Genomic DNA, 25553 nt, shown 5'->3' with positions numbered 1-25553 from the left:
AAGAGCACTGGCTCCAGTTTTGGGATGACCTGGGAATCGAATCTGGGCTCAGATACTTAGCACCCACCCAGAAATAACTGGCCGTGTAACCTTGATCAAGTTACTTAACCCTGATTGCTTTAAAAAAAAAAAAGGTACTGTATCATAGGCGCTAATTTTTATACAATCCTGATGAGTGGAATTTAAATTTCTGATTTAAGCCACATCATAAAGGCCACATAATACTGCAGATAAATGGTAGAATTCTAATATTACTGTATAGACACATGGATGTGAAGAGATTCAGAACTGTAAAGATTCATAAAGATTATCAAGTTTTAAAACAAACTACATTTGTACTATATTTTTCTCATGAAGAGATCTATAAATCCTAACTAGTATGGACATAGGTAAATGCTACCAATTTCATACAGTTACAAATACAGCTCCCAAATGACTATATTCCAATAGTCCTTGAAAAGAGTATACACCAAGAAAAGGTAAGAAAATCTATATATTGGGGCGGCCAGGTGGTCAGCGAGTAAGAGCACCGGCCCCAGTGTCGGGATGACCTGGGGATCAAATCCGGGCTCAAATACTTAGTACCACACCCAGAAATAACTGGCTGTGTAACCTTGAGCAAGTTACTTAACCCCGATTGCTTTAAAAAAAAAAATCTATATATTATTTTGAAGTTGTGGGCTGAGGTGATTCTCAGATTCACAGAATTTAAAATTAAAAGGGATCTTAGAGACTATTTAGTCTAACTCCCTTATTTGAGGATGAGAAAAATAAGGCCCAAAGTAGTTAAGACACAGGCCGAAGATCAAATATATTGTTTGTAAAAGCAACAACTACAACTCCAAGGCTAGTAGTAGTATCATCCTGTGGTCTAGGTAAGGCTTTGTAGGTCTAATTTTAATATTAAGATATTAAAATTTTATAATTTTTCAAAGAGAATATATACATCTTCTTGAATAAGAAAATTATATCTTTTCCAATTGAGAATTATGTAATTTACCACTTCAGAGTTTTGTTATCCCCAAAACAAAATGGTTCCATGGTGCTTTGATTGATTATGATTGGATGTGAATATTAGACTAGTTTCCCAAACTGATTTTACTGTCCTTCAGACTTTCTGGTCCCTCAAGAACACATACTTTTTAGGTACTTCCAAAAGGAAATACAAGTATCATAATTCATTACAGTTTCAGAGGTACTGAATTGCAACTTGATATCATGTGTAGTTTTTGCAATCATGTATCAGTGCTACATTAAAGTCAAATAACAGTTACAGTGTTGGTAGGAATATACTTGAAATCAATTTAAATGAATTTAAGAGCAATAAAATTTTGATACAGCTCTTAAAACCCAAGAATCCCCTAGGTTTTTTCAGCTACTTCAAATGATTAACAATTCCATTTACTAGAATATTACCATAGGAATTTAATTATAATAAAACATGAAAATCTGTATTTTCCCATCTCATATCCATCACTGCTCAGGTTCTGAAACTCATAGGCAAACAGGATCTTGCATTAGTTACTTTATACTCCATAAACCCTAGAAAATGAAAAAAGTGGAATAGGAAGAGTTCTCTTGGCAAAGTGTTCAATATAAATAAATAGTTATTTCATCTTTATCATCATTATTCAAAAAAAGTCCACTGTCAATTATGTAAATATTATATAGTAAAAATTGAGGGGGAAACACCTCATAACTCACATCATCCAAATTCTCAGGATACTAGTGCCAGAGTGGTTAGAGAACCAACATTGTAGTCAGAAAGACTGGGCTTCACATCCTGTATCTAAAACATGCTAGTTATTTTATCATCAAATAATTTAACCTGTCAGGGAACTAAAGGAGGCTATATAAAATTATATCCTATTAACACAGATTCAAAATATTGTAGCATCAAAGGTCACTATAAATATGCCAGTGTAGTGCTTGATCGAAAAATATAACAAACTCTCCATATAAAAGACAGAAGCAAATCATTCAGACATCAGAAAAACAAATCCTAAAACCAGTAAGCTGATTCCATCATGGTAGCAAAGAAGTTAATAAGTCACAACAGCACAGAGAGCCACAGCATCCTTTAACCTTCCCACAAACCAATATTTACTCACAAGCTTATCCCATTGATGAGTCCTTTCCTCCCAACTGTCTAGCTGTTCTGACTCCCAGCTTCCAGTAGGCTCTGCTCAACCCTTCAGCAAACTCCTCCCACCACAGGCTCCATGTGATTCATTCAACCTATTAGGGGGCAGGGTATATTTTCAAAGCAGGAAAGGTCTTCAAATTTCCTTAGGCTTATTAAAAGGCAGAAAAGATCTCCAAATTCCCTTTGCCATTACAGATATAGATTTCTCTATTCCAGTGACATACAAATTTTATTTTTGCTGGAATAACAAGTAGTAGAAATTTGCCTTATGATGAACAAATTGCATTAATTAGCTTGACTTTAATTCAAAATACATTTTTGCCCTATATTATTATGCAAAAATGATTTTCTCAGTCCTCTAAGTTATGTTGTAAAAATGAAAAAAAAAAACTAAACCAACAGCAAAAAAAAAAAATCAATTCTTAATTCAATAAGGGTACATTTTTTCAAATATGCTAAAATGAATCCCAGTAGTAGACTACTCCTCAGCTAGGCCATGAATGACAGAACAGTGGTGGTATGACCATTCCTAAACCAATGCTTATCAAGCCAACTTAATATACCTTGTATTCATTGGGTGTTTTTTTGTAGACAAGGAATTATGCTACGTGGCTAGGTGTTGTATGGGGTAAGAAGAAAAAAAGCATTAGGACATAGTTGCTGATGTCATTCAAACACTTTAGCCTCTCAGTTCATCACCTTTTACTTAAAGCACACATAGACACTATCACATCCTTAAGTGTTTTACTTGTTCAAAAACTCTGAAATTCCTCTTACCTGACTAACCTCCTATGATTCCATTTATCCCCATGTCTCATTCTTCCTAAATCTATTATTTGTTGTCACTGACAGCCAGTCCTTACACCCTTTAATACTCTGCTGGTAAACCCCTCCTGTCTTCACTTTTCCTCACTTTGCAGCCTCAACTTTACAATTAGTTAGTTCAACTGCATATTGAGAGAATCGGTAACACTGGAGTTGGGAGGGAATAGACAAAGATGATGCTTAGGTTAAAATATACATATATATGTCTGGAATATGTCCTTAATAGGGAAGTTTGGATAAAGAATAGATTTGAGGGGGGAAATTCCAAGTTCAGTTTTGAATATAAAGTTTGAGGATATGCTGAATTCAAATATCTTTGTCAGTGTCCCAAATATAGCACAGATCTTAAGTTTTTATCTTATATTAAACTGAGACTTAAGCAAAATGAGAAAGTAACTTTTTTTTCAAATGATTTATTAACTTCTGATTTACATCATTCATTTCTGCCAGATTTTGAGTTACAAATTTTCTCCCTGTTTTTCCCCTACCCACCGCCCCAAAATAGCAGTCCCACAGGATATCCCCTCCTCCAATCTGCTCTCTCCCATACCCCTTTTGACTTTTCCAGTGGATCTCCATACCCCAGTGCCTGTATATCTTATTTCCCAATTACATGGAAAAAAGTATCTAATAATAGTATATATATATTTGAGTATTTGATTTTAAAACTTTGAATTCCAGATTCATTCCCTTCCTCCCTTGTCATCCACCCTTACTGGGAAGATAAGCAGTTCAGTATAGGTTGTACATGTGTGGCTAATGCAAAACAATAACATAGTAGATATATTGTAAAAGACTAACTATAGTTCCCTCCCTCCTATCCCACCTCCCACTTATTCTGTTCTCTATTTTGATCCCGTCCCTTTTAAAAAGTGGGTGCTTCCAACTTCCCTCCCCCACAACCTGCCCTCCCTTCCATCAGCCCCCCTCTCATCCCCTTCCCCCCCCCTCCCCCCCCGGAGGGTGGGATACCCTATTTAGTGTGTTTTTCATTCCCTCCTCAAGCCAAATTCAACGGGAATAAGGTTGACTCATTCCATTTTGCCTTCCTATTCTTCCCCTCCATTGTAACCATTTTCCCTTGCCTCTTCTATATGACATAGTTTACCCCATTCTGTCTCTCCCCTTCTCCTCTCATTATATTCCTCTCTCACCTCTTAATTTCACCTTTTAAGTATCGTCCCTTCCTGTTAAATTGGTCCTGTGCCCTCTATCTGTGTATACCTGTAAACATATATACACGCATTCACATATGTATTCATATGACCATATACCCTCATATATAGACATATATATATATATTTCTGTTCCCTTCAACTACTGAGAAAAGTTTCATAAGTTACAATTATTGTTTTTCCATGTAAGAATGTTAATAGTTCAACTTTGATAAGTTCCTTATGATTTCTTTTCCCTGTTTACCTTCTCATACTTCTCTTGCTTCTTATATCTGAATGTCAAATTTTCTATTCAACTCTGGTTTTTTCAGCAAGAATGCTTGAAAGTCCTCAATTCCACTGAATGACCATATTTTCCCCTGAAACATGATACTCAGTTTTGCTGGGTAGGTGACTTTTGGTTTTAATCCCAGCTCCTTTGACCTCCAGAATATCATATTCCAGGCCCTTTGATCCCTCAGTGTAGAAACTGCCAGATCCTGGATTATCCTGATTGTGTTTCCACAATATGCAAATTGTTTCTTCCTGGCTGCTTGCAATATTCTCTCCTTAATCTGGGAATTCCATAACCTGGCTATAATATTCCTAGGAGTTTTCTTTTTGGGATCTTTTTCAGAAGGTGATCGGTGGATTCTTTCAACCTCTATTTTGCCCTCTGGTTCTAAAACATCAGGGCAGTTTTTCCTTGAGAACTTCCTGGAAGATGATTTCTAGGTTCTTACTTTGATCATGGCTTTCAGGTAGTCCAATAATTTTTAAATGATCTCTCCTGGATCTATTTTCCAGGTCAGTGTTTTTTCCCATGAGATATTTCACATTGCCTTCTATTCTTTCATTTGTTTGGATCTGTTTAACAGCATCTTGATTTCTCATAAAGTCATTAGCTTCCATTTGCTCCAGTCTAATTCTGAAGCAAAGATTTTCCTCATTAAGCTTTTGAGATTGTTTTTCCATTTGGCAAATTCAGCTTTTTAAGGCATCCTTCTCCTCATTGCCTTTTTGAGCCTCTTTTGCCATTTGAGTTAGTCTATTTTTTAAGGTATTATTTTCCTCAGTCAGGCTGTTGACTCTCATTTCATAATTTTCTTGCATCATTCTCATTTCTCTTCCCAATTTTTCCTCCACTTGTCTTATCTGCTTCTTAAGGTCCTCTATGGCCTGTAACCAGCTCATCTTTTCCTTTGAAGCTTTTGGTGCAGGAGTTCTAACTTCACTGTCTTCCTCCTGTTCCATGCTTTGCTCCTTGTTGTCCCCAAAATAGGAGTCTAATGTTGGAATCTTCTGTCTGCTTTGTTTCCTTTGCCTGCTCATTTTGCCCCTCAGTCACTTGACCCCTGGGCTTTTTGCCACAGTAGGACTCTGCCACCACACAGGGGAGCTTTCGTCCCAAACGCTGGGGTTTTCTCAGCTGCCGGAGGTATTAGATGGGTGCCCTCTCTGAGGTCTCCATACACTCTTGCAAGCTGGACACACACCCCAGGACCTCCACCCTAGACTGCAATCCAGATCCAAGCAGGTTAAGGCAAGAGCGATTACCCCTCAGACTGGTGCTTGGTCCCCCTACACTCTGCAGGCCAGGAGCTGAAGCTGCCACATGGCGCTGGCTGTGCCTGGGGTCTCAGAGGCTTCTCACCCCAGGGGTAAAAGTCACACACTCCCACTTACTGGGTCCCAAAGTCCAGACTGCACTGACCTCTCACTTTGTCCTTCGCATCTATGTGTTGATAAATCTGGAAACGGCCACAGGTGCTACTGATCTGGGGTCCCTCCGGCTGGTGGCTGGTCAGGCTCACCCTGGGGCTAAAGCTTCAGCGGGCTCGCCTCCCTGAGCGCTGAGCTGGCCAATTCCTGCCAGCCTGCCAGGCTGTCCTCAGCAGGAGGTTAGCTTCTCTGTATCATTTTGTGGGTTCTGCAGCTCCAAAGTTTGTTTAGAGTCCCCTCTCTACATGGATTGGGGAAGGTGGAAGCTGGAGCAGAGGGAGGTCCTGCTTCTACTCCGCCATCTTGACTCCCGAGAAAATAACTTAAGCCATTAAACCTTACCATGTTAAAAATTAATTTTTAAGATTAAGCCAGTAAGACAAAACACAAGATTACTTTATTTCCATATCACAGTTATGATTTCCATATGACAATTGCTGTATTTGCTGTAGTTCCACAGCTTACACATATTTATAGTTTAATAGTTAAGTACTTAAATTTAGATTTCCAATTTATTAGAATTTTGTTTATTTACAAAAGTCTCACAACTTCATTTTTCAGTGGATTTTCCTTTAAGTTCACTATAAATCTCAGAATTCTATTTTAAAAGGCCTCTGAATTATTTAAAAGGCAGAAAGTCTATATTACTTTTTCTATCTTCTAAAACTTCAATTGTTAATTGTCAGATTAACTTCAAACAGCTATCTCCATTTTAACAGTAGCTTCCCCTGAATTTGCAGTAGTGTTAACTAAATATCAGAATAAAGAATAACAAATATGGACAACAAAAAGTTGCTCTATGGAAGTTTTAAAAAACTTAGAGATCTGAGTCATTTCTCCAAATGAATGCTTATTAGAAAATGAAACATCTGTTTATTCTACTTTCTAACTTTTTTCTCATTATTTCAGAAAATTGTTCAGTAGAAATAGTCAAATTTTCACATAAAAGAATTTAATCTGTCAGGGCAATTAGCTTTAAATATAGTTTTGTAAAACATTTCTGGGTCCAATTTTTCTTTTGACCTTTAGGAACTAACAATTACACCTGAACTCTTATTTTACAGTATTTATGTCTAGTTTTTCCCCCTCTGCAGTTCTTTATAGCTTAGTTTACAAAGAGATTGAGATGATTTTAATATTCACAGGAAATACCATCACAGGGAAGTACTACACTCTTAGGTTGTATCATTTACAATAAATATTCTTTCCTCAGTATAAGGCAAGTATCTTTCCTAATACATATAGAAACATGTGGGAAAAGAGGGTAGGAGTCAGGAGTGAATTCACATGTCCTTTATAAAATAACAGTAGCCATGGCTTTAATTTTGTAAAATGTTTTTTCCTCTATTGACTGAATATATGCACTCCTGATATATATAGACAAAGATGACAGAGATATATTGCTTTCTGAAAAAGCTATTCCTTTAGGTCATTGACAAAAAAAAAGGGCTTCACCTTTATACCAAAATATTATAGCAGCACTTTTTTATGGTAGCAAAAAATAAAACAAAACCCACAAATGGAAACAAATCATTTGGGGGATGGCTAAACAAATTTCATACTGGAATAAAATGTAATTTTACTATGCTCAAAGAAATGACAAATATGACAAAGAAATGACAAAGAAGCCTGAAAAGACTTTTATGAATTGATGCAGACTGAAGTAAGCAACAAGGCCATGAAAACAACAGACACAATGACTACAGCAATGTAAATGGAAAAAACAAAACAATCAGTTGAATATTTTAAAAAACTTGGTCCTAAAGATGTTAGAAGTCACCCCTTTAAAAAAAATTCTTTTTATAAGGGAAGGGATGGCTTTTTGAGCAGGCTGAGGAGGAATGTAAAGATGATGTAAAAACAAATTATATCAATATAAAAACCTTAAATATTTTATTCTTTCACATAGGCTGCACTATGTTATTTTAAGACCCTTAGATCATTCCAGTATAGTTCATTTTCCCCCCTAAAAGGACAGAAAGGGAGACTCCTAATTCTAAACTTATCATTCTTGGAGTTAGAGGTCATCAATGTTGTAGTTAAGACAATTAGAAATGTTGTTCATCTGAACTTCCCCACCTGTTGGAAACATCCATGTATCTACAATCTATTACTCTGCAAGTTCAAAAACTTTTTTTATCTGTTCCCATGGGGTTGATGAAAGTTCATTCACAAGCACTTGGATAAAATTTTAAAAAATAATACTTGCTCTAAGAACCAGGACTAATCATGTACACTCCCCTTCTAATGGGAGGTATACCCATTAGAGAAAATTATATAGCAGAAAGCTGTCTGATGAACAAAGAGTTATAACAAAAGAGTTTAATGTTCTTCATATAAGCTAAAATGGCTTACATTATACTTAATGGCATATACTAGAAAGCACATTGGACTGAACTAGAAGTCAGAAGATTTACGTTCAAATTCTAACTCCCCCATTTAATAGCTTATGTAACTAAAAAAGTTACTAATATGGACTTTTTTTCTGATCTGTGGAAAGGGGATTATATAATACTTCGTCTACTTCACAGAGCTGTATGAGAAGCGAGGTAATATATGTGAAAATAACTTGTAGTCATACATAAAACAAATATATATTATATTATTACCAGTTTTATAATGAATTGCCATTCAGTATTGCAGACATTTCTGTCTAAAGAAACATGCTGTTGACTATAATCAGCATACACTCCCCCTGAATTATCACTTTAGACACAATGACAAGTTCTTACTCTTCAACTATCCGTTTTCTGGATTCTTTGATGACCATCAATAATATCATATTAGCACATGAAGACAGGTTATAATTCATTGGATTATAGATTATTGTATTTTATGTTGTATTATTGATTCATGTCATTCTGAAGACATCTCAGCAACATATTTGAAAATTATCTAATGTGGTAGATTACTTCCTAGAAAAATAATCTTAGACTGTTTAGATTGGCTAATATGACAGAAAAGGAAAATGAGAAATGTTGGAGAGGATGTGGGAATATTGGGACACATGCATTGTTGGCAGAGTTGTGAACTGATCCAACCATTCTGGAGAAAAATCTGGAACTATGCCCAAAGGTCAATCAAACTGTGTATATCCTTTGATCCAGCAATACCACTATATTTCCCAAAGAGATCATAAAAAAAAGGGAAATGGGCCTACATGTACAAACAATATTTTATAGAAGTTCTTTTTGTGGTAGCAAAAAAATTGGAAATTGAGGGGATGCCCATCATTTGGTAAATGACTGAACAAGTTGTGGTATATGAATGTAATGGAATACTATTGTGTAATAAGAAATGATGAATAGGTGGTCTTCAAAAAAACCTGAACTTACATGAACTGATAAAGAGCTGACAGTGTCTGAATGAAGTTTGAAGCATACTATTTTCACTTTATTTTTTTCACATTTTTTTCCCTTTTGGTCTGTTCTTTTGTAATATGACTAATATGGAAATGTTTTACATGACTGCACATTTTAGGGAGTGTGGGAAAAAATTTGCGACTCAAAAGTTTCCAAAAAATGTTTAAAAAAATTGTATAAAATTGTACATTTAAAGATATGTAGTTGGGAGGGATGCTGTTTTAAATAAAGTCCAAAATTAAAAAAATAATAATCTCATATGGTTAAAATTTAAACATTTCAGTTTCAGGGAAGGACATTTTCTGATCTTGTCCCTCAAATATATCCAGGACTTGTAGCACCCTATGTTCTGACTATATCCATGAAATTCCCCTTTTACCATTCTGATTCCTCTTCCTCCTTCAACCCCCTAACTGTAGATTCCCCAGGATTCTCTGGTTTTATATTCTGCTTTTTGTCATGATACCAATTTTCACTTCTATTGTGACTCCCAAGACTGCATCTCATCTCTTTAATCTATTTCCAACTATTTACAGTTCAGCTCTACTTTTCTGATCCCATGTGCAAAACTGAACTCATTACCGTCACCTACAAATTCTGTCTCCATTCCAGCAAGCAGTAAAACCATTTCTCCAGGCTTTTAATCCAGAAACCTTTGAGCTGTCCTTTACTTCCTGTTGTCTTTCATCTTCTACTCTACATCCAATCTGTCATGAAATTTGATTGGTTTTTTCTTCTGCTCTTGTAGCAACCACCCGAGCTCAAGTTCACCCCTTCACTTCCATATGATTTCCTTGCCTCTCAGCTCTTCCTCCTCTTCTCCACTGAGACTGATCTCTCTTAAACATATAATTTGGCCCCCCTTTATACTTATCTATTTTTATCTGTCATTACTTTCCAATATGAATCTTTCAGTACATTCAAAGCAGTGTCTTCACACAGAGAAAGTACTGTTTTTATTTATGTTGTCCATTCTACCTGGTATGCCCAACTTCCTTCTTTCTTCCACTTAGGCAAATTTTACCCCTCATTTAAGGCCCAATTTAAATCTTACCTTCTCCACAATGATTTCTCCAATTATCTTAACAGTGGATCAGTTTTGTTTTTGTTTTTTTTTTGCCTTTTGGAGGGCAATTGGGGTTAAGTAACTTGCCCAAGGTTACACGGCTAGTTTTTTTTTGTGTGATTGTTAAGTGTCTGAGGCAGGAACCGAACTCGGCTCCAGGCTGGGGCTTTACTCACAGCGCCACCTGGCCGGCCCTATCAGTTTCTTTTTAACTACTGTGTATGGCCACTACATGTAATTTCCTGACTAAACTTTGCCTCACTGAAGCAAAGAACTATATCATCCAGTATTTTCCAGAGAGCTATAGCTCGCCCTTGTGTTAAAAATCATTTCAGACAAATCCTCTAAAATGTACATATTTCCCTGCCTTCAATAATATATTTGACATAATTTAGTAATTTCATAATTATTTCCCTTTCCTTTAGAAACCAGATTCTTTAAAGGCTTCATTTTTTTCCCCTTGATGATAGGAAGTGGAGAGTTTCCTAAATTGGGGGCAGATAAGAGCAATGGTAAACCCCTCATGAACATGGGTCAAAAAGCACAGAAAGAGCAGAAAGGGGCCTTAGATATAATCTTGTCCAATTTTCTCATTTTACAAATGAGGAATCTGAAATTCAGAGGAGTGACTTATCCAATATTACAAGAAGAGCTGAGACTTCACATGGCTTAGTAAAATCACTGAATTTTGAGTCAAAGGACTTGTGTTCTAATCCCAGATCTATGCTTGTATTAACTTGGGCTAAATAACATCACTGAACCTCAGTTCCTTCATCTATAAAATGAAAGAGGCTAAATTTAACTGACTTCTGAGGCCTCTTCCAGCTCAGAATCCCACAATCATAGGAATCCAGTTCTTTTGACTTAAACATCAGTGGTCTTTATTAAAGTACATTAGTGCCTCTTAAACTGGAGAATATTCATATATAGAATCAGCTTAACGTTCTCAAACCATCCACCTACTGGTCATTTTTCACACTTGCAAGGGTCATTCATGTATAGTAAACAAAAATGCACAAAGGCCTAAGTATGTACCTTATTGGAAACATGGTGATTAAAGAAGCCAGTGCTAGAACCTTGGAATCTCCAAGTTACATGACATATGTTCACACACTGGTAATAATTCAGGCTTCTAAGAAATCAAATAATTCTATTACCACAAGTGCAGTCAATTCTTGATTATATGATTAAAGTACAGACTTATGGGTTACATGTTGAAGAAAAACAAATATTACTCAAGATATAAAGAAATAACATTCATAAATGCTGGCAAGCTCTCTGTATACTTTTCCTAGGTACTGAGAAGAATAAGGCTAGAAAACTCACTCATTTGTCAATCCAGGAAGGGAGAAAGAAAACAAAAGATGTAAAAAGAGAGGATGTAAAAATAAGATTCTGCTTTTGCAAGTCACTAGGCTTTTCAAACTTCCTCTTCCTTCTTTCTGAGTTTGTACTACAAAACAAAGTCTCCTGATCTGAAGATGCTTGTGTAGAGAAGCACTATAAAATGGCACTTGGATATCTCTAATAGTACACCCTATGTTTTCCTTTTTCGTTTAGTGACACCTGAAGCTGCAATTAATTTAAATATTTTTGAAAGGAGGTGGGGAGAGGTATTTGGCAGTGGATATAATCCCAGATTAATGGTATCTGCTGGACCCAAGTCTGAGCTTCAAGCTACAAGCTATGTAACAGAAAGAATTTTGTAACAGCCTTCTGAGTGATTTCCATAGGATTCTAGGACCAGGCAAAGTTGAATTTATAAAGTAATGACATAAATGATGATTAAATGATGATTTTCACTGCCTTAGGCATCATCCCTCAAAGACTAATTAAAAAAAAACATACACTCCAATTTTATAAAGGGAAAATGTCTTCAACACACCCCTTTAGTAGTTCTAATACACTTCAAATACCAGGCAAAAACCCCAAATCAAGAGGCGATTAGGTGGTACAGTGAATAGAGCACCGGCCCTGGAGTCAGAAGGACCCGAGTTCAAATCCAACCTCAGACACTTAACAAAAACTTGCTGTGTGACCTTGGGCAAGTCACTTAACCCCAATTGCCCTCCAGGAAGCAAAAAATAAAAATAAAAACCCCAAAATCAAAATAAGAGACTACAACAGATTTTTCTCCTGTTTTTTCCTTCTACCTTCTGCACCTAGATGAACATTTTATGTTTTGTCTTTGTGACTGGAATCTTAAGTTTTTTGGAAGTCTGAGACTATACCTTATAAAAATTTTGTTTCTAAATCAAAGGTTCTTAACCCCCAAATTAAGAACTTGAAGAAAATTAACCCCAAATTAAGAACTTAAGGACTTAGAATGTACCACTCCAAAGTCATAAAAAAGTCTCTCTATATGATAACTTTACCAGAGTACACTAGTTGGACAACTACTTAACCAAGGTGAATGGATCCCCATACAGAGTATTCAGAATATGAAAAACTCATGTTCTTTAAACACTGCACACTCAAAAATGCCAACTTAAATACGCAAAATGTCAAATGTTAGACTGTCCAATATAAAAAATTCTGTAATATTCTGGGTTTATTTTTTACCTCCTAATGAGTAATTGTCTTAATCCTGCTAAAGCCAAGGCAATGGACCAATCTCTCCATGGTACAGTTGGCATGCACCCTTAACACTAGACAGCAATTTCAAAAACTGCCAAAGGCAAGGTTTGTGTAGTGAGATGATGACAAATCTGTATAAATTTTTATCCCTGTTATTGCTAAAACAACTCCAAGTGGGTCAAAAAGCAATCACATTAGGACAAGGGTAGTACATTCATTGATAATGAAATAGAAACTTCTCAGTGATCTGAGGATCATTCGGAAAATAAAACTACATATAAGTAAATTTTGTGAACATATTTTTAAATTTAATCATCAATACAAGTTGAAAAACAGGGCTAATTGTGAAGTTCTTGTATGAAAGCAGCATCCAGTGAATCTTTGCATTCTCAAGACTCCCAGCCCTTCCCTCCAGGCTGTTGGGGCAACTTGAGACCCACCACGCCAGCAGCCTCTTCTACAGAACGCTCACCCTTGCCATGAAACTCTTGGTGAAGGGTCATGTGGTTCCGAGTACTTCGAAGGAGACAAAGATAGGTAGCAGCTTGAAAATGTAGCTCATGTTGAGCTCTGCAGAGCTTCTCACTGGTGACCTAGAAAAGGAGGCACGGACAGTTTATTAGAAAACACAGAGAAAAATAAAACTAAATTTAATGTAAATAAATTTATTATTTGGGATCAAAGACAAACTGAAATAGATGCAAACATTTAAAACCTACAAATTAAAAAAGAGAATTAAGGCAAATTTTCAGTATTACACTGATGAGATGTATAATATATATCGTCACTGTTTCTGAAATATAATTTCATAGTTTTTGCAATGTTGACATATCCATGTTTCTAAGATAAAACGTATTTTGAAGATATGCTTAAATTCATCATCATGGCTTCTGACATGCATTCACTAAGACATTTCTATACAACAGTAGGGTACTAGATGGATACTCAATACTGAAGATTATATTTGCCATAATATTAGGCTGATTCCTAACCAAAAACTTCTATTCACACTAGAAATAAAAGTGAACTTTTGGTACCAGTTTCACATAATTTTAGGTTTGAAGGCATCTCAGAAAACCATTTAATCTGACTTTGTCATTTTGCAAATTAAACTAAGGCCTATATTTGTTAAATAACATGTCCATGGTCAAGAATGTAGTTTTTAGGCAAAATGAAGTTATCTTGATTTCAAAGCTGCTGCCCTTTATTCTATGCTACCTTCTAAAGGATACCAAATAAAAGTACTAACAAAAAATATCTATCCCCACTTTAGAGAAAATACTCTTAACTGTTTGCATAGATTTTGTTAAGACATATATGCCCTTATGCCTTTTCACTGTTAAACTAGGAAATTTTTCTTAACCTGAAAACACACATTGAAGGCTATTTCTCAAAGACATAATGGGAAAAAGTGCTCAGAAAAAAGTACACAATTGGCATATGCCTTCAGGTCCCTACATTCTGATGCTCTCAGATTTCATGGATATATACCAATGGGATTTTGACTTTTGAGTTCTCCAGAAATTAGAAACCACACATCCCTCAGAAAATCTGCCAGAAGAATCACCTACCCTTCTTTGGGAAGGTGAGGGGAGTATGGGTGAGGAATACTGTCAGACAAAGTAAATGCATTGCTCAGTTTTGCCAAATTGCTGTTTTTTCTTATAAAGAATGGCTCAGGAGGTAAGGCCACAGGGGGTCCACCCAACACAGTGGGGCCTTCCTCGTGCTCCCATAAGCCAGTCCATTGATATTCCCTGCTTTGAATAAGCTCTTGGTTTCGGCTGCCTAAGAGGTACAAATTCTCAGAGTTCCCAGCTACCATAGGACTCCCCTGGAGTCTTTATCGAGAATCCCAGATACCCCAGTAACAATTTTCAGTCACCAGTACCACAGTTGTTTCCACAAACGTCAATAAATACGACCTGCGGACAGCACAAAAGACCCCCATCAGAAACACCCACCCCCGTGGTGACACTGACTATAGATCTCCCACACTGCCCGGAGACCCCTTGGTGACCTAATAATGACCTCTGGGTGCAAAGTTCCTTCTCGACGTGCCGCGGGTCTCGGCGCCCACGGTAAACCTCCTCCTTGGAAGCCTCGTCCCAGGGGCTGCAGCTAGTCCTGCCGCGACTCCCCCACCCGGGGCCTCAGTTTGTTCATCTGTAACATGGCATCATCTGGCAGAGGCGTTCCGAGAGGCCTGTCTCGGGGCCCGCGAATTTCAAGCCTCCATCGATGGAATCCCGAGTCGGGTCCCTCCAGACCGCGCTAGGGCCCAGAGCGCCCACATTAGCATCCCAACAAGTTTCAGAGACACCGCCTCCCGCGGGTCTTAGATCCGGGCTCTCCCTGGAAGCTTCCCCCGATCCACCTCCCACCTCTGCACTGTCCCCGCCCCCAACCCCGGCTGCGGCTGCGGGGGTTCGTACCCGGTGCGCACGGAAGGCCTCCACGAGGTACCGATAGGCTGCCGTGTCCTTGTAGGGTCGGTCTGTGGCCGCGCTCAAGTACCGCAGCTCCCGCAGGAGGGCACGCAGCGTGCGGGCCGGGGAGCCCAGGGCCACCATCTTGTTTCTGGTGCTGAGCTCATGGAGCAGGCCCCGGCTAAGGACGGCGGCCGACGAGGGGCGGCGTTAGCGCCCTCTGCTGGCGACGAGCCTGAAGAGATTCCCTCGCCCCGTGTCCCGTGGCCTAGTGGGGACACCCCCCCCCCGCCCCCAGTCCCAGCACTCCAGGCCACGCAATCGAACGCAGAAAGGAAAAAGCAAACAAAAGCCGAGTGTCCACGGGCCTCCACGTCTCTTTGACCTCCACCTAGATCAGGGTAGGGTTGCACCTACGGAAGAAGAAAGGTCCTGGGCTTCCCCCCTCTCTCCCCACCACCTCTTCTCCAAGGTCCAGAATCCTTATCTGGGAAGAAGCCGAGAAGGTGGAGCCTGCATTTTACCATCGATTAAGCAAAACCTCGAGGCATTTCAATGTAGACCCAGAGGCGGCGTCACGAATCCCCTTACTCTGCTAGGTGCAAAAAATGAAAGACCTTGCCCTCCAGGAGCTTACATTCTAGCGGAGGAGGAAACATCAAGGCTTACATAGGTATATGAGGGAGACGTACAAAAGAGACGGGACCGTGGGCAAGGGCCAGGCGAGGTGGCTACCCGAGGTGAGGAGGGAGGGCACGGCAAGCAACGGAGGGCCTGGGTGTGCAAGGGCAAGCACGCAGAAGGACTGATCCCTGTGTGTGAGACGAACAGCTAGAAAGCCGGCTTGGGAGCGTACGTGAGGGAAGTTACTCTTGCGAGTACAAGGCAAGGAAACTCTACAAGAACGTACCCCCTCGAGGGGGGAAGACGGTACGTGCTGAGTTGCCAACTCGTGACGCTGGGTTCGAATCCACAATGTATTTTTCTGCAAGAAAACAGGTTGTCTATAAAATTAAGATTTCAGTAGGAACCCAAAATTGTTCACCCCAGATGGGACTCGAACCCACAATCCCTGGCTTAGGAGGCCAATGCCTTATCCATTAGGCCACTGGGGCTTCTGGTAAAGACGTTCTTCAATGATATATTCATTGGTTTTTTTTCTTTGGCGCGTCATCGTTGAGGTCACCGGAAGCAGCCTTTCCTTTCAACCTATCCCGTACAACCCCTTCTAACCAGTGGCATATACCCTGGGGCCAGAGACTACCGGGAACCTCCCGTGGAATTCTGGGACTTGTAGTTCAAAGAACCATTGTGCGAACCCAAGAGTCATTTGCACTTCCCACTCCACTACGTGTATGTACACATGCATGCGTGGAACAGGTTAGAGTTCCCACACGCTCTAGTCTACACTAGAACGTTCTTTAAGCTGCTTTGCCTTCGCGCCGTGTAGCCCAAGGGAGCGCTCCCCAAGCTGGGCCTCTCACGGTTTTGCCCCCACCCCCACGCCTCGGAGGCGCATGAGGGGGTCTCGCGTGGCACGTGCGCAGGGTCCGGGCCTCCCGCAGATGCGGGAGGAACCACGAGGGCTCTTGCTGCAAAATCAGAGCCGCCCTCCGGGGCCACGCTGCAGCCGGCGGCCACCCTCCCCCTTAGCCCTAGCCGCGTCGCTCCGACTCCTCCCTTTGCATTCATTCCCCTCCCCGGCGAGCGCTCCTTACCCCAGTCCTGCTAGCTCTAGGCCTCCTCCACGGCCCTGCGCAGCTCTCGCTCTCCGGCCCGCACCGCGTGACGTGATGGGTGCTAAGAGGGCCTCTCAGTTCCAAGAGCCTGCGAGCTGCGGGTTCGAATCCTCGGGCTTCCGCTGAAAGGTGGTGACCTTGAGCAGGGAGAGTAATAAAAACGTGCGGCAACTTCTTGTCGCGTGTGACCCTCATTCCAACCCCGGGCGGGGGGAGGAAGGAGACCCGGGCCTGCTATTCTCGTCATCCCCGTTTTACAGATGGGAAATAGGGGCCGAGCGGTTCGGTCCCTCGCCTGCGGCCCTAGAGTTCGTAAGAAGCATCTCCCTGGACCCTCGCCGCGGTCTGGCGAGGAGAAACTACTGTCCCCATTTTGCAGAGGGGTAGGGCCCTCGCCCGAGCTCCCCATGCCTGCGTCAGGGTTCTCTCGGGCTCCCTGGGCTGGCCTTCCTCGTCCGTGCAAGGAGCGGGGCTGCACGAGGCGACTCCCCGAGATCTCTGCGGGCGCTCGCATGGGGTCAGTCTTCACCCCGGGCCGGTGCCTCCGCTTCCAGTCCTCTTGTTGGTTTATTTTTTGTTTCGGGGGCTTTTTTTCCCCCCGGCCATCTTCCAGCGCACCCCTCAGGCACTGAGACTTCTCCCCAAAAACGTCCGTGTCCCCTTCCTTGAAACCATTTCTCCCCTGCAAATACCCCATCGGGGCGAAATAGGAGAGTTGGCGGAGCCCACGTCACCAGGACGAGCATCGCAGCCGCGCGCTTCTTTGTGAACCAGTCCCTTTCATGGCTGAAGTTCCTCTGATCAACACCTGCCTCTTGGAAATCTGCAGTAAACTTTGTCTGATTGAGCCTCCTCTTCCATCCAATGAAGCAACAGGCATTGCTTGGGCCGCGCGCTGCGCGAGGGGCTCGGGGTGCAAGGCTCTCCCGGAGCGGACGTCCCGCCGGAGGCGTTTTCCGTGCCTGAGGATCTACGATGCCCTCTTTGCTATTGCGCTCCTGGTGCCACAGAGCTCCGAATCTCAGCCCGTGGCCGACTCTCTTTATTCCCTGTCTCGATTACTGCAACCCCCGACCCCGCCCGACCCTTACCGATTCCGCCGTCTCTTAGACGCCAAGCCCTTCCTACGCGACCCTGCCTTTCCTTGCAAGTCACCTCTCCATAGTCCCCGGATCCTCAATCTTTTGCTTGGTTCAATTCAGTAATCCCAAAACGAGCATCAAGACCTACCAAAATGGAGGATGCTGAGGAAACAGTCGAGCTGAATCCTAATCTACCTTGCCAGGAAACACTACAGATGTTACACATGGACATTTGAATTTGCTAGGAAGATTGCCTAAGAGGGGTTATTCATATCATAAAATGATAGTTCTATTTACAAAAAGATTCCCTTACAGGGCCCCTTTAAATCAGATACCCTACAGTGTTAGAATCAGGGGTGTGCTTGAGCCAACGCTACAAATCAAGGTTTGATTTACTATTTTGCTGATTATTTCGACTTCTAAAAGTTTCAGTAATGTGCATTTAACATGAAAGTGTGTGGGCGCACACATTGTTCCTTTTTTCTGAAGAGCCGGTTATCAACAAACACACCCCTGTACAGTTCTATAAATATTGCTTTGAGCTCAGCAGAAGTGCAGTAAAAAGCTTTCAGGGAATGAAGTAGTCACCAGTCTGGACGCTAATATTTAAAATAATAATAGCTGGCATTTACAGTGCTCTAAGGTTTGCAAAGTGCTTTATATCCATTTATCTCACTTGAATCTCACACCACCCCTACTTGGCATCAAAAAATGTCAGTGATGTAAGAATCGTGTTGTTCAGCTGTGTCTCTTTTCATGACCCTATTTGGGGTTTTCTTGGCAAAGATTTTGGAGTGGTTTGCCATTTCCTTCTCCAGTTCATTTTATAGAGAAGGAAACCGAGGCAATTAGGGTTAAGGGACTTGCCCAGGGTCACACAGCTAGGAAGTGTCAGAGGATTTCATTTCAGTAAGATGTCTGTCTTCCAGATTCCCAAGCCCAGTGCTCTCTCTACTACACCACCTAGCTGTCCTTCCCCGGGAAGTAATAAACAATTAGTTCAAAGATAGCACTAGAACCCAGCGGTTCTTGGCTTTAAGACCAGGTCTCTACTGTGCAACACTGCCTCTCAGGTACTGTATTTAAATCACACACAAAGTAAATACGGGGTAATTATTTAAGGGAAAGCACTGGGAGCTGAGCAGTCAGCAAAGGTCTCAGGCAGAAGGTGCACCTGGAGCAGTTTTGAAGCAAATGGGATTCTAAAATTCAGAAGTGACAAGTGGTGTGGGGAGAAATGAAATGTCCCCAGTGAAGCACACTGAGGCAGAACTTTGGGGCACGGGATGGGGAACAGTGTATACTAAGGTGGGAAAGGTTTGTTGGAGCTAGGTTTGTGAAGCAAAAGCTAAGCAGAGAAACAATTCAGGTTTATTTTCAGTTCCAAATTTTCTCCCTCTCCTCCACTCACTGAGAAGGTAAGAAAAACAAAATGTTACAAACACATATACTCAAGGAAAAGAAATTCTTGCATTAACTTTGTTCAAAAAGAAAATATACTTCAATCTGTGTTCTGAGTATATCAGCTCTCGAACTGGAGATGAATAGGATATTTCATTATGAGCCCTTTAGAATTGTGGTTGATCTGGGTGGCCAGGTAGCACATCGAGTAAGAGCACTAGCCCCAGATCCGGCTCAGACACTTAGCAGCCACCCAGAAACATCTGGTCGTGAAACCTTGAGCAAGTTACTTAACTCCGATTGCTTAAAAAAAAAAAGAATTGTGGTTGATCATTGCATACATCAGTTAGGCCTCTTTTTTTTGGGGGGGGGGTCTTTATAAATTTGTTTACTTTTAATTTACAAGATTCATTACCACAATTCCTTGAGTTTCAAATTTTCTCCCCCCCCCCCACATAGCGGTATACAATCAAGTATAGTATCTGCAAATACTTTCACATTAGGCATTAGTCAGGTTATAAAGGACTGTAACAGATGGAATGAAGAATGGGAAAGAGGAAACAAAACCAAACAAGAAAAAGAAAAAGGGCAGGTAGTTTGCTTCAATCTGGGTTCAATCGCAGTTCTTTCTCTGGATGTAAACATCTCTCTCCATCATGAGTCTTTTGGGTTTGACTTATGTCTCTGGATTGCTGAGAAGAGTCCAGTTTATCAAAGTTGGTCGTCACACAAACGTTGTGTCTGTAATTGTGTACAAATTCCTCCTGGCTCTACTCTTCTCACTCAGCATCAGTTCGTATAAGCCTCTCCAGGTAAATATGAAGTCCATCTGCTCCTCATTTCTTATTGCACAATAGTATTCCATAACATGCATATACCACAACTTGTTCAGCCATTCCCCAATTGATGGGCACCCCCTTAATTTCCAATTCTTTGCTACCTCTTTTCAATCCCAGAGTCACCTGACTTTAGGGGGAGTGACTAGTCCAACACACACTTTAGGAAAGTCCCTTTGGCAGCTATGTAGGATAGATTAGAAAGATGATAGATGAAGCAGGAAGACCAATTAGGAGGCTATTGGAACAGTTCAGGAGAAGGGTGCTGAAGGCTTAAAGTAGGGATACATTAGTAGAGAGAAGGGATTTGAGAAGTTATGGAGGGAAATGAAGATTTGGAAACTGAAGGGATACTTCTTAAGAAGAGAAACTGGAAGGATGATGATGTCTTTGACAGAAAAGGTTTAGATGAGTTGTTTTTCAAAAAACCTTAGTTCAGTTTTATACATGTTGAGTTTGAGATCCTTGTAGAATATTCCGTTTGAAATATCCAAAAGGCAATTAAGAGGTGTGTACCTAGAGCTCAGGAGAGATAGTAAGGCTGCAGACACAGATTTGGGCATTATCTATAAGAGGTAACATACCCTAGTCTTCCCTCTCAGCTCCCTCTAGTCCTTGTAAGAAAAGGCTAAACTGTGGTCATCTCACAGGCTGCACTAAGAAAGCAATCTCAAAAACATCAAGTTTTGACAGATTCCTATAGTTCTTAAGCCACTTGTTTCTTTGTTACAGTTCCCAATGTCCAGGAAAAGGACTCACCTTTACAGGGAAACAAGGAAACTTAACTTCCTTAGTGTGAATGCTGGATATCTATGACTCACTAGATTGGAAGCAAAGGGCCTAGGTAAATGCTGGTGCCTTGGTTCTGCTTTACTGATGGACTGGTGTTCTTCATTTTGTGATTTCAGCTTGATCTCTCATAATTTCCTACTGTTTTGGGGTCTAACCCTGATAGGAGCAGAAAAATAATGGACCCCTAACCACAACAGGGCACACCCTGCCCTCCTCCCCATTATTTAGAACAAGGGCTTGAGATTCCCCCCATCAGATCTTCCAGTGTACTGGGCAACTGCCTTAGGGAGATGATGAAATCTACATCTCAGATTTAGAGCTGTAAGGGACCTCAGAGGTCTTAGTATAATTCTCTTGGTATAATTTTTGCAGAAAAGAAAACTTGAGGCCCAGAGAGATGAAATAAGCTGAGCAGTGTCACCAGGTAGCATGGCAGGATTCAGACCTCAGTTCTCTGATTCTAAGTGAGGTGGTGCTTTTCCCCTTCTACCCCATGGCTCTCAGAACAGCCTCAGAGGAGGGGGACCTGGGTGGATGACATGAGAACTGGGGCTTTGGTGACTTTGGAACTTCCTGGTATGCCAGATAGCCATTTAATTCTCCAAGTGAAGGTTACACAGTTCTTCAGAAGCCACACAGTTCTTCAAATCAATAAGGTACTGAATTAGAGAATCAGCATGGATAAGCTTAAAGGTGATCAATTCACTTTTTTGACACAAAATAATGTGTATCATAAATAGATATATCTACCTCTATAAGTATACATATCTATATATGACATGTATTTGTGTGTGTGTGTGTGTGTGTGTGTGTGTGTGTTCTTAGTAGGACATTTAAAAACGACATATTCAGGGCTTGACAATTCTTCCCCAAATTCACTTCAATACCCATGATTTTTTAAAAATAAATTTTTATTGGTATCTTTCTTTTTTATACCATCTAACATCTTCCAGTATTTCTCCCAGGGAACCATTTCATATAAAAATGATTATTTTTAAAGAAAAAAAGAAAGGAAAATTTTTAAAAATCATTAAAACCAATCAACACATTGAAAAAATGTGAAATATATGCATTGTTCCACACCTGTGAACTCCAGTCTCTGCAAAGGAAGCAAGGAGGTATCTTCTCATAGCTCCTCTTTGGGGCCATATTTGTTCACTGTAATTCTGCAATATTCACTTTTCATCATTTGTGATCCTTTCCATTTATATTACTGTAGTCATTGCATATATTGCTTTCTTAAATCTGCTTACTTCACTTTTCAGTTCATATCAGTCTTTCTTCTCTGCATTTATCATATTTGTTGTTTCTTGCAGCATAGAAATTTAGTTACATTCACATGCCACAATTTGTTTAGCCCTTCCCAAATTGATGAAAATCTACTCCACTTCCAGTTTTCTGCTACTACAAAAAGAGCTATTATAAATATTTCAGGGTTCATGGGGACCTCCCTGGGGTACAGGGTATATGCTTAGTAGTGGAATTTCTGTGATAAAGGTATGGACATTTTAGTCACTTTATTCCCATAATTCCAAATTGCATTTCAAAATGAATAAGTATTATCTTTTCTAAGATTATATTTTCTCAAAGGTATATCACTGGAGGTATGGTAAATAGTATGTCAAATACTGAATCATTAGACTCAGAAGTGTTAGGAATTGAGAATTTTCCACTCTTTAGGCATATGAACCCAGAAGGACTAGTACCTTAAGAATTTCCACATAGACTTATACCTTACCATTTTCTTCAGAAAAATAGACCTACATAGCCAAAAAGGGGAGGGGAGGGAGAAATGAGAGAAGTAATCCAATACAGTAGAAAGAACACTGGACTAGGAGTCTGAATATTAAAGATTCAATCCAATTTTTGCCACTTCATAGCTATGTTATTTTAGGAAAGTCATTCGATCCCTTTGCTTCAGTTTCCTTGTCTCTAAAGAAAATACCAACACTTCTCCTGTCTATCATAATAACATAGTACAGATTAAATAAGAAAACATAAGAGAAGATGAGAAATGTAAATCCAAGTACAAAATAAGATATTTCTATCACTGATTTTTATGCACATTGACCTTGAATCACATCTAATTAACCAACATTCAAAGTAGGATTCTCCAATGAGAGGGAAAAACCTTTCTGCTGAGGGGTCATGCCCAGATGGAGAATAAATCAATTATAAAGTTTCTGTTTTCATTTTGAAAGTAAAAATGCTTTCAAAATAGGAAATTTTTAAAAATTAAGAATATGAAACATGAAATCCTAAATAAATGAAATGAAGTATTACAATTTCAGTACTCTATAAGGACCAATTAAAGGGAATGGGGGGGGGGGAATAAGCCTATTATGTGCCAGGCACTGATCTCATTTCATCCTCACAACAACCCTGTGAGGTAGGTCTTACTATCTCTACTTTACAGCTGAGGAAACTGGAGCAAATAGAGGTTAAAGGTTAAGGTTCAGTGCCCAGGGTCACAGGGCTATTAAGTGGTTGAGGGCAGATTTGAACTGAGGTCTTCCTGACTCCAGGCCCATCCATCTATCCCCTGTGCCACCTGGAGCATAGAGAAGGAGAGAAAGGGCCATAAGAATAGAAAAGGAAAAAGAAAAGGAGGAAAAATAGAAAGTCACTAGATATTCACAGAACAAGACATATGAGAGGCATAGATATGGAAAAAAGATAGAGATATGGAAACAGAAGATGAAGAATCCCAATTGCTTTTATTTTGAGGATTCTACTGATAAATACAGTTGTTCATTTTGTCAGAGCAAGTTATATCCTGTAATCACTAAATATCTCAAATGTTAATGAATTTCATAGCACCTTCAAACAAGAAAATTTAGAAACTTCCTACACAGGAAGAAATTGTTTTCTGACTTTATTATGCAAAAAAAGGGCTAAGGAGATTGCTTCATTTTTAGATATAAAGGCCGAGTCTTTTCAAAGTAATGTAAAGTTACAATTTAAAATCTAATTTCACTATTCTGAGCCTTTTTCTTCCCAAATCAAATTCTTAACATAAAACAGTCTAGCCGGAGCCCAATAAGGATAATATAGAATCTGACTTTAAAAAAAAAAAAAGGCTGGCAAAAGTCTCCCAAAGCAGATATTTAATGCATGTTGCCTTTTCTCAACTGTAGACATAAATGGTATCACCAATGAGATCTTGTTCTCTGGACATGTATCAGATGAAATTAAGTCAAATACAGCATATAGGCTGTTAGAGGTTCTCCACAACTGTTAGCAGCTTGAAGTGGGAAATTTCCCCACACCTCTACATTCTTGCAATACCTGTTCTCCCAGTGCTGAAGGCCTGAGCTGATTCATACTACAGGGAAACTTCCAGGCCCACATTGTACTACCAGACCCTGGACAAGGGGTATATAGAACAAAGGGATTATTAGGTCTTTCAAGGCAGAAGAAAAGAATTAGGAGAGGAATAAGAATTTGTACTTCTTTGCCTTTTTTTTCACGATGAATTGAATACTGGAGCAACTATTTCACTGGCTCTACTCTATCGACTCCCCTGATTCCTGATCTTACCTGGAGGGAGTAGATGCAAACAGAGATTTCCTGCCATGTTAAGGCTTGATGGCATATTGTGACTGGCAGCAAAGAGCCTCTGTTCTAGCCATGGGATTTATTGTGGTTGTGGGTTTTTTTGCAACCCTACAAATGCTCAGTGTTTGAAATCTCTCTCTCTTCGAAGCAACTTAGAGGGGCATGCACTCAATGCAATTCTTATTAAAAATGCAATTATAGAAGTCCTTCAATACTTTGTCTTTTCACTTTTATTAGTGCAGATCCCTCTACTGATACACATTGCAATCCTTTAATTCAGCATGATAATAGTAATAGTATTAATAATAAGAATAGCTAATATTTATATAGTGCTTACTGCATGCCAGACACTACGATATGCTAAGTGCTTTACAGTTTTCATGTCATTTGATCCTCACAACCATCCTGGGAAATGTTATCAATATCCCCACTTTACAGAGTGGGATAGAAATAAAGTGACTTGTCCAAAGTCACACAGCTTATATGTCTGAGGCGGGATCTGAACTCAGATCTTCCTGACTCTGAGTCCTGCATTTTTATCCACCTTCAGAGGGCTATTGTGAAGACCAAGTGAGGTAACACATATAAAACACCACATATGTTCTTATCTGTTATTGTCAAGCCCACTGGGCAGAAGTTAAGAAGCTGCTCTGGATTTCTAAGCTTACTGAGGGAAGTAGATCGAGAAGAGCGCACCAGGGAGATTGAATCAGAGAGAACATGATTCCAGCATCACAAAGTCTTAACAGAATTGTGGAAAGGGTGGAAGGAGGGCCAAGAAAGTAAGACAAAGACTATACTGGAAGGAAAACCAAGTTCCAGAAGCTGGGTTTCTTTTAGTTGCCCTCTATGTCTGTCTCATGC

General features: G+C 40.0%; 1 protein-coding gene and 1 non-coding gene across 3 annotated transcripts in view; both read right to left on the bottom strand.

Moving 5' to 3' along the window:
• LUC7L2 (LUC7 like 2, pre-mRNA splicing factor) overlaps positions 1 to 15565 on the bottom strand; it is a 108321-nt gene extending 92756 nt beyond the window's left edge. Inside the window, exons 1-2 of one of the 2 annotated variants that reach the window (XM_069087334.1) lie at positions 15288 to 15565; positions 13325 to 13445 (exon numbers count right to left, since the gene is read on the bottom strand). In XM_069087334.1, the coding sequence (XP_068943435.1) occupies positions 13325 to 13445; positions 15288 to 15425 (259 nt within the window). In that variant the 5' untranslated portion in view covers positions 15426 to 15565. Of the gene's footprint in view, positions 1 to 2111; positions 2135 to 13324; positions 13446 to 15287 lie in introns of those variants that run through there. The other variant, XM_069087330.1, reaches the window with a different exon arrangement.
• A 758-nt stretch (positions 15566 to 16323) lies between these two features.
• TRNAR-CCU (transfer RNA arginine (anticodon CCU)) lies at positions 16324 to 16396 on the bottom strand. Its single transcript has one exon. It is a non-coding gene; the product is annotated as a tRNA-Arg (tRNA).
• Between the last annotated feature and the right edge of the window lie 9157 nt (positions 16397 to 25553).

Source organism: Petaurus breviceps, unplaced genomic scaffold (genome assembly GCF_028583685.1).
Source record: "Petaurus breviceps papuanus isolate PSGF00001 unplaced genomic scaffold, PetGlider_PUasm1.0 181, whole genome shotgun sequence".
Classification (NCBI taxonomy): domain Eukaryota; kingdom Metazoa; phylum Chordata; class Mammalia; order Diprotodontia; family Petauridae; genus Petaurus; species Petaurus breviceps.
This window is presented reverse-complemented; position numbering and strand designations above follow the sequence as displayed.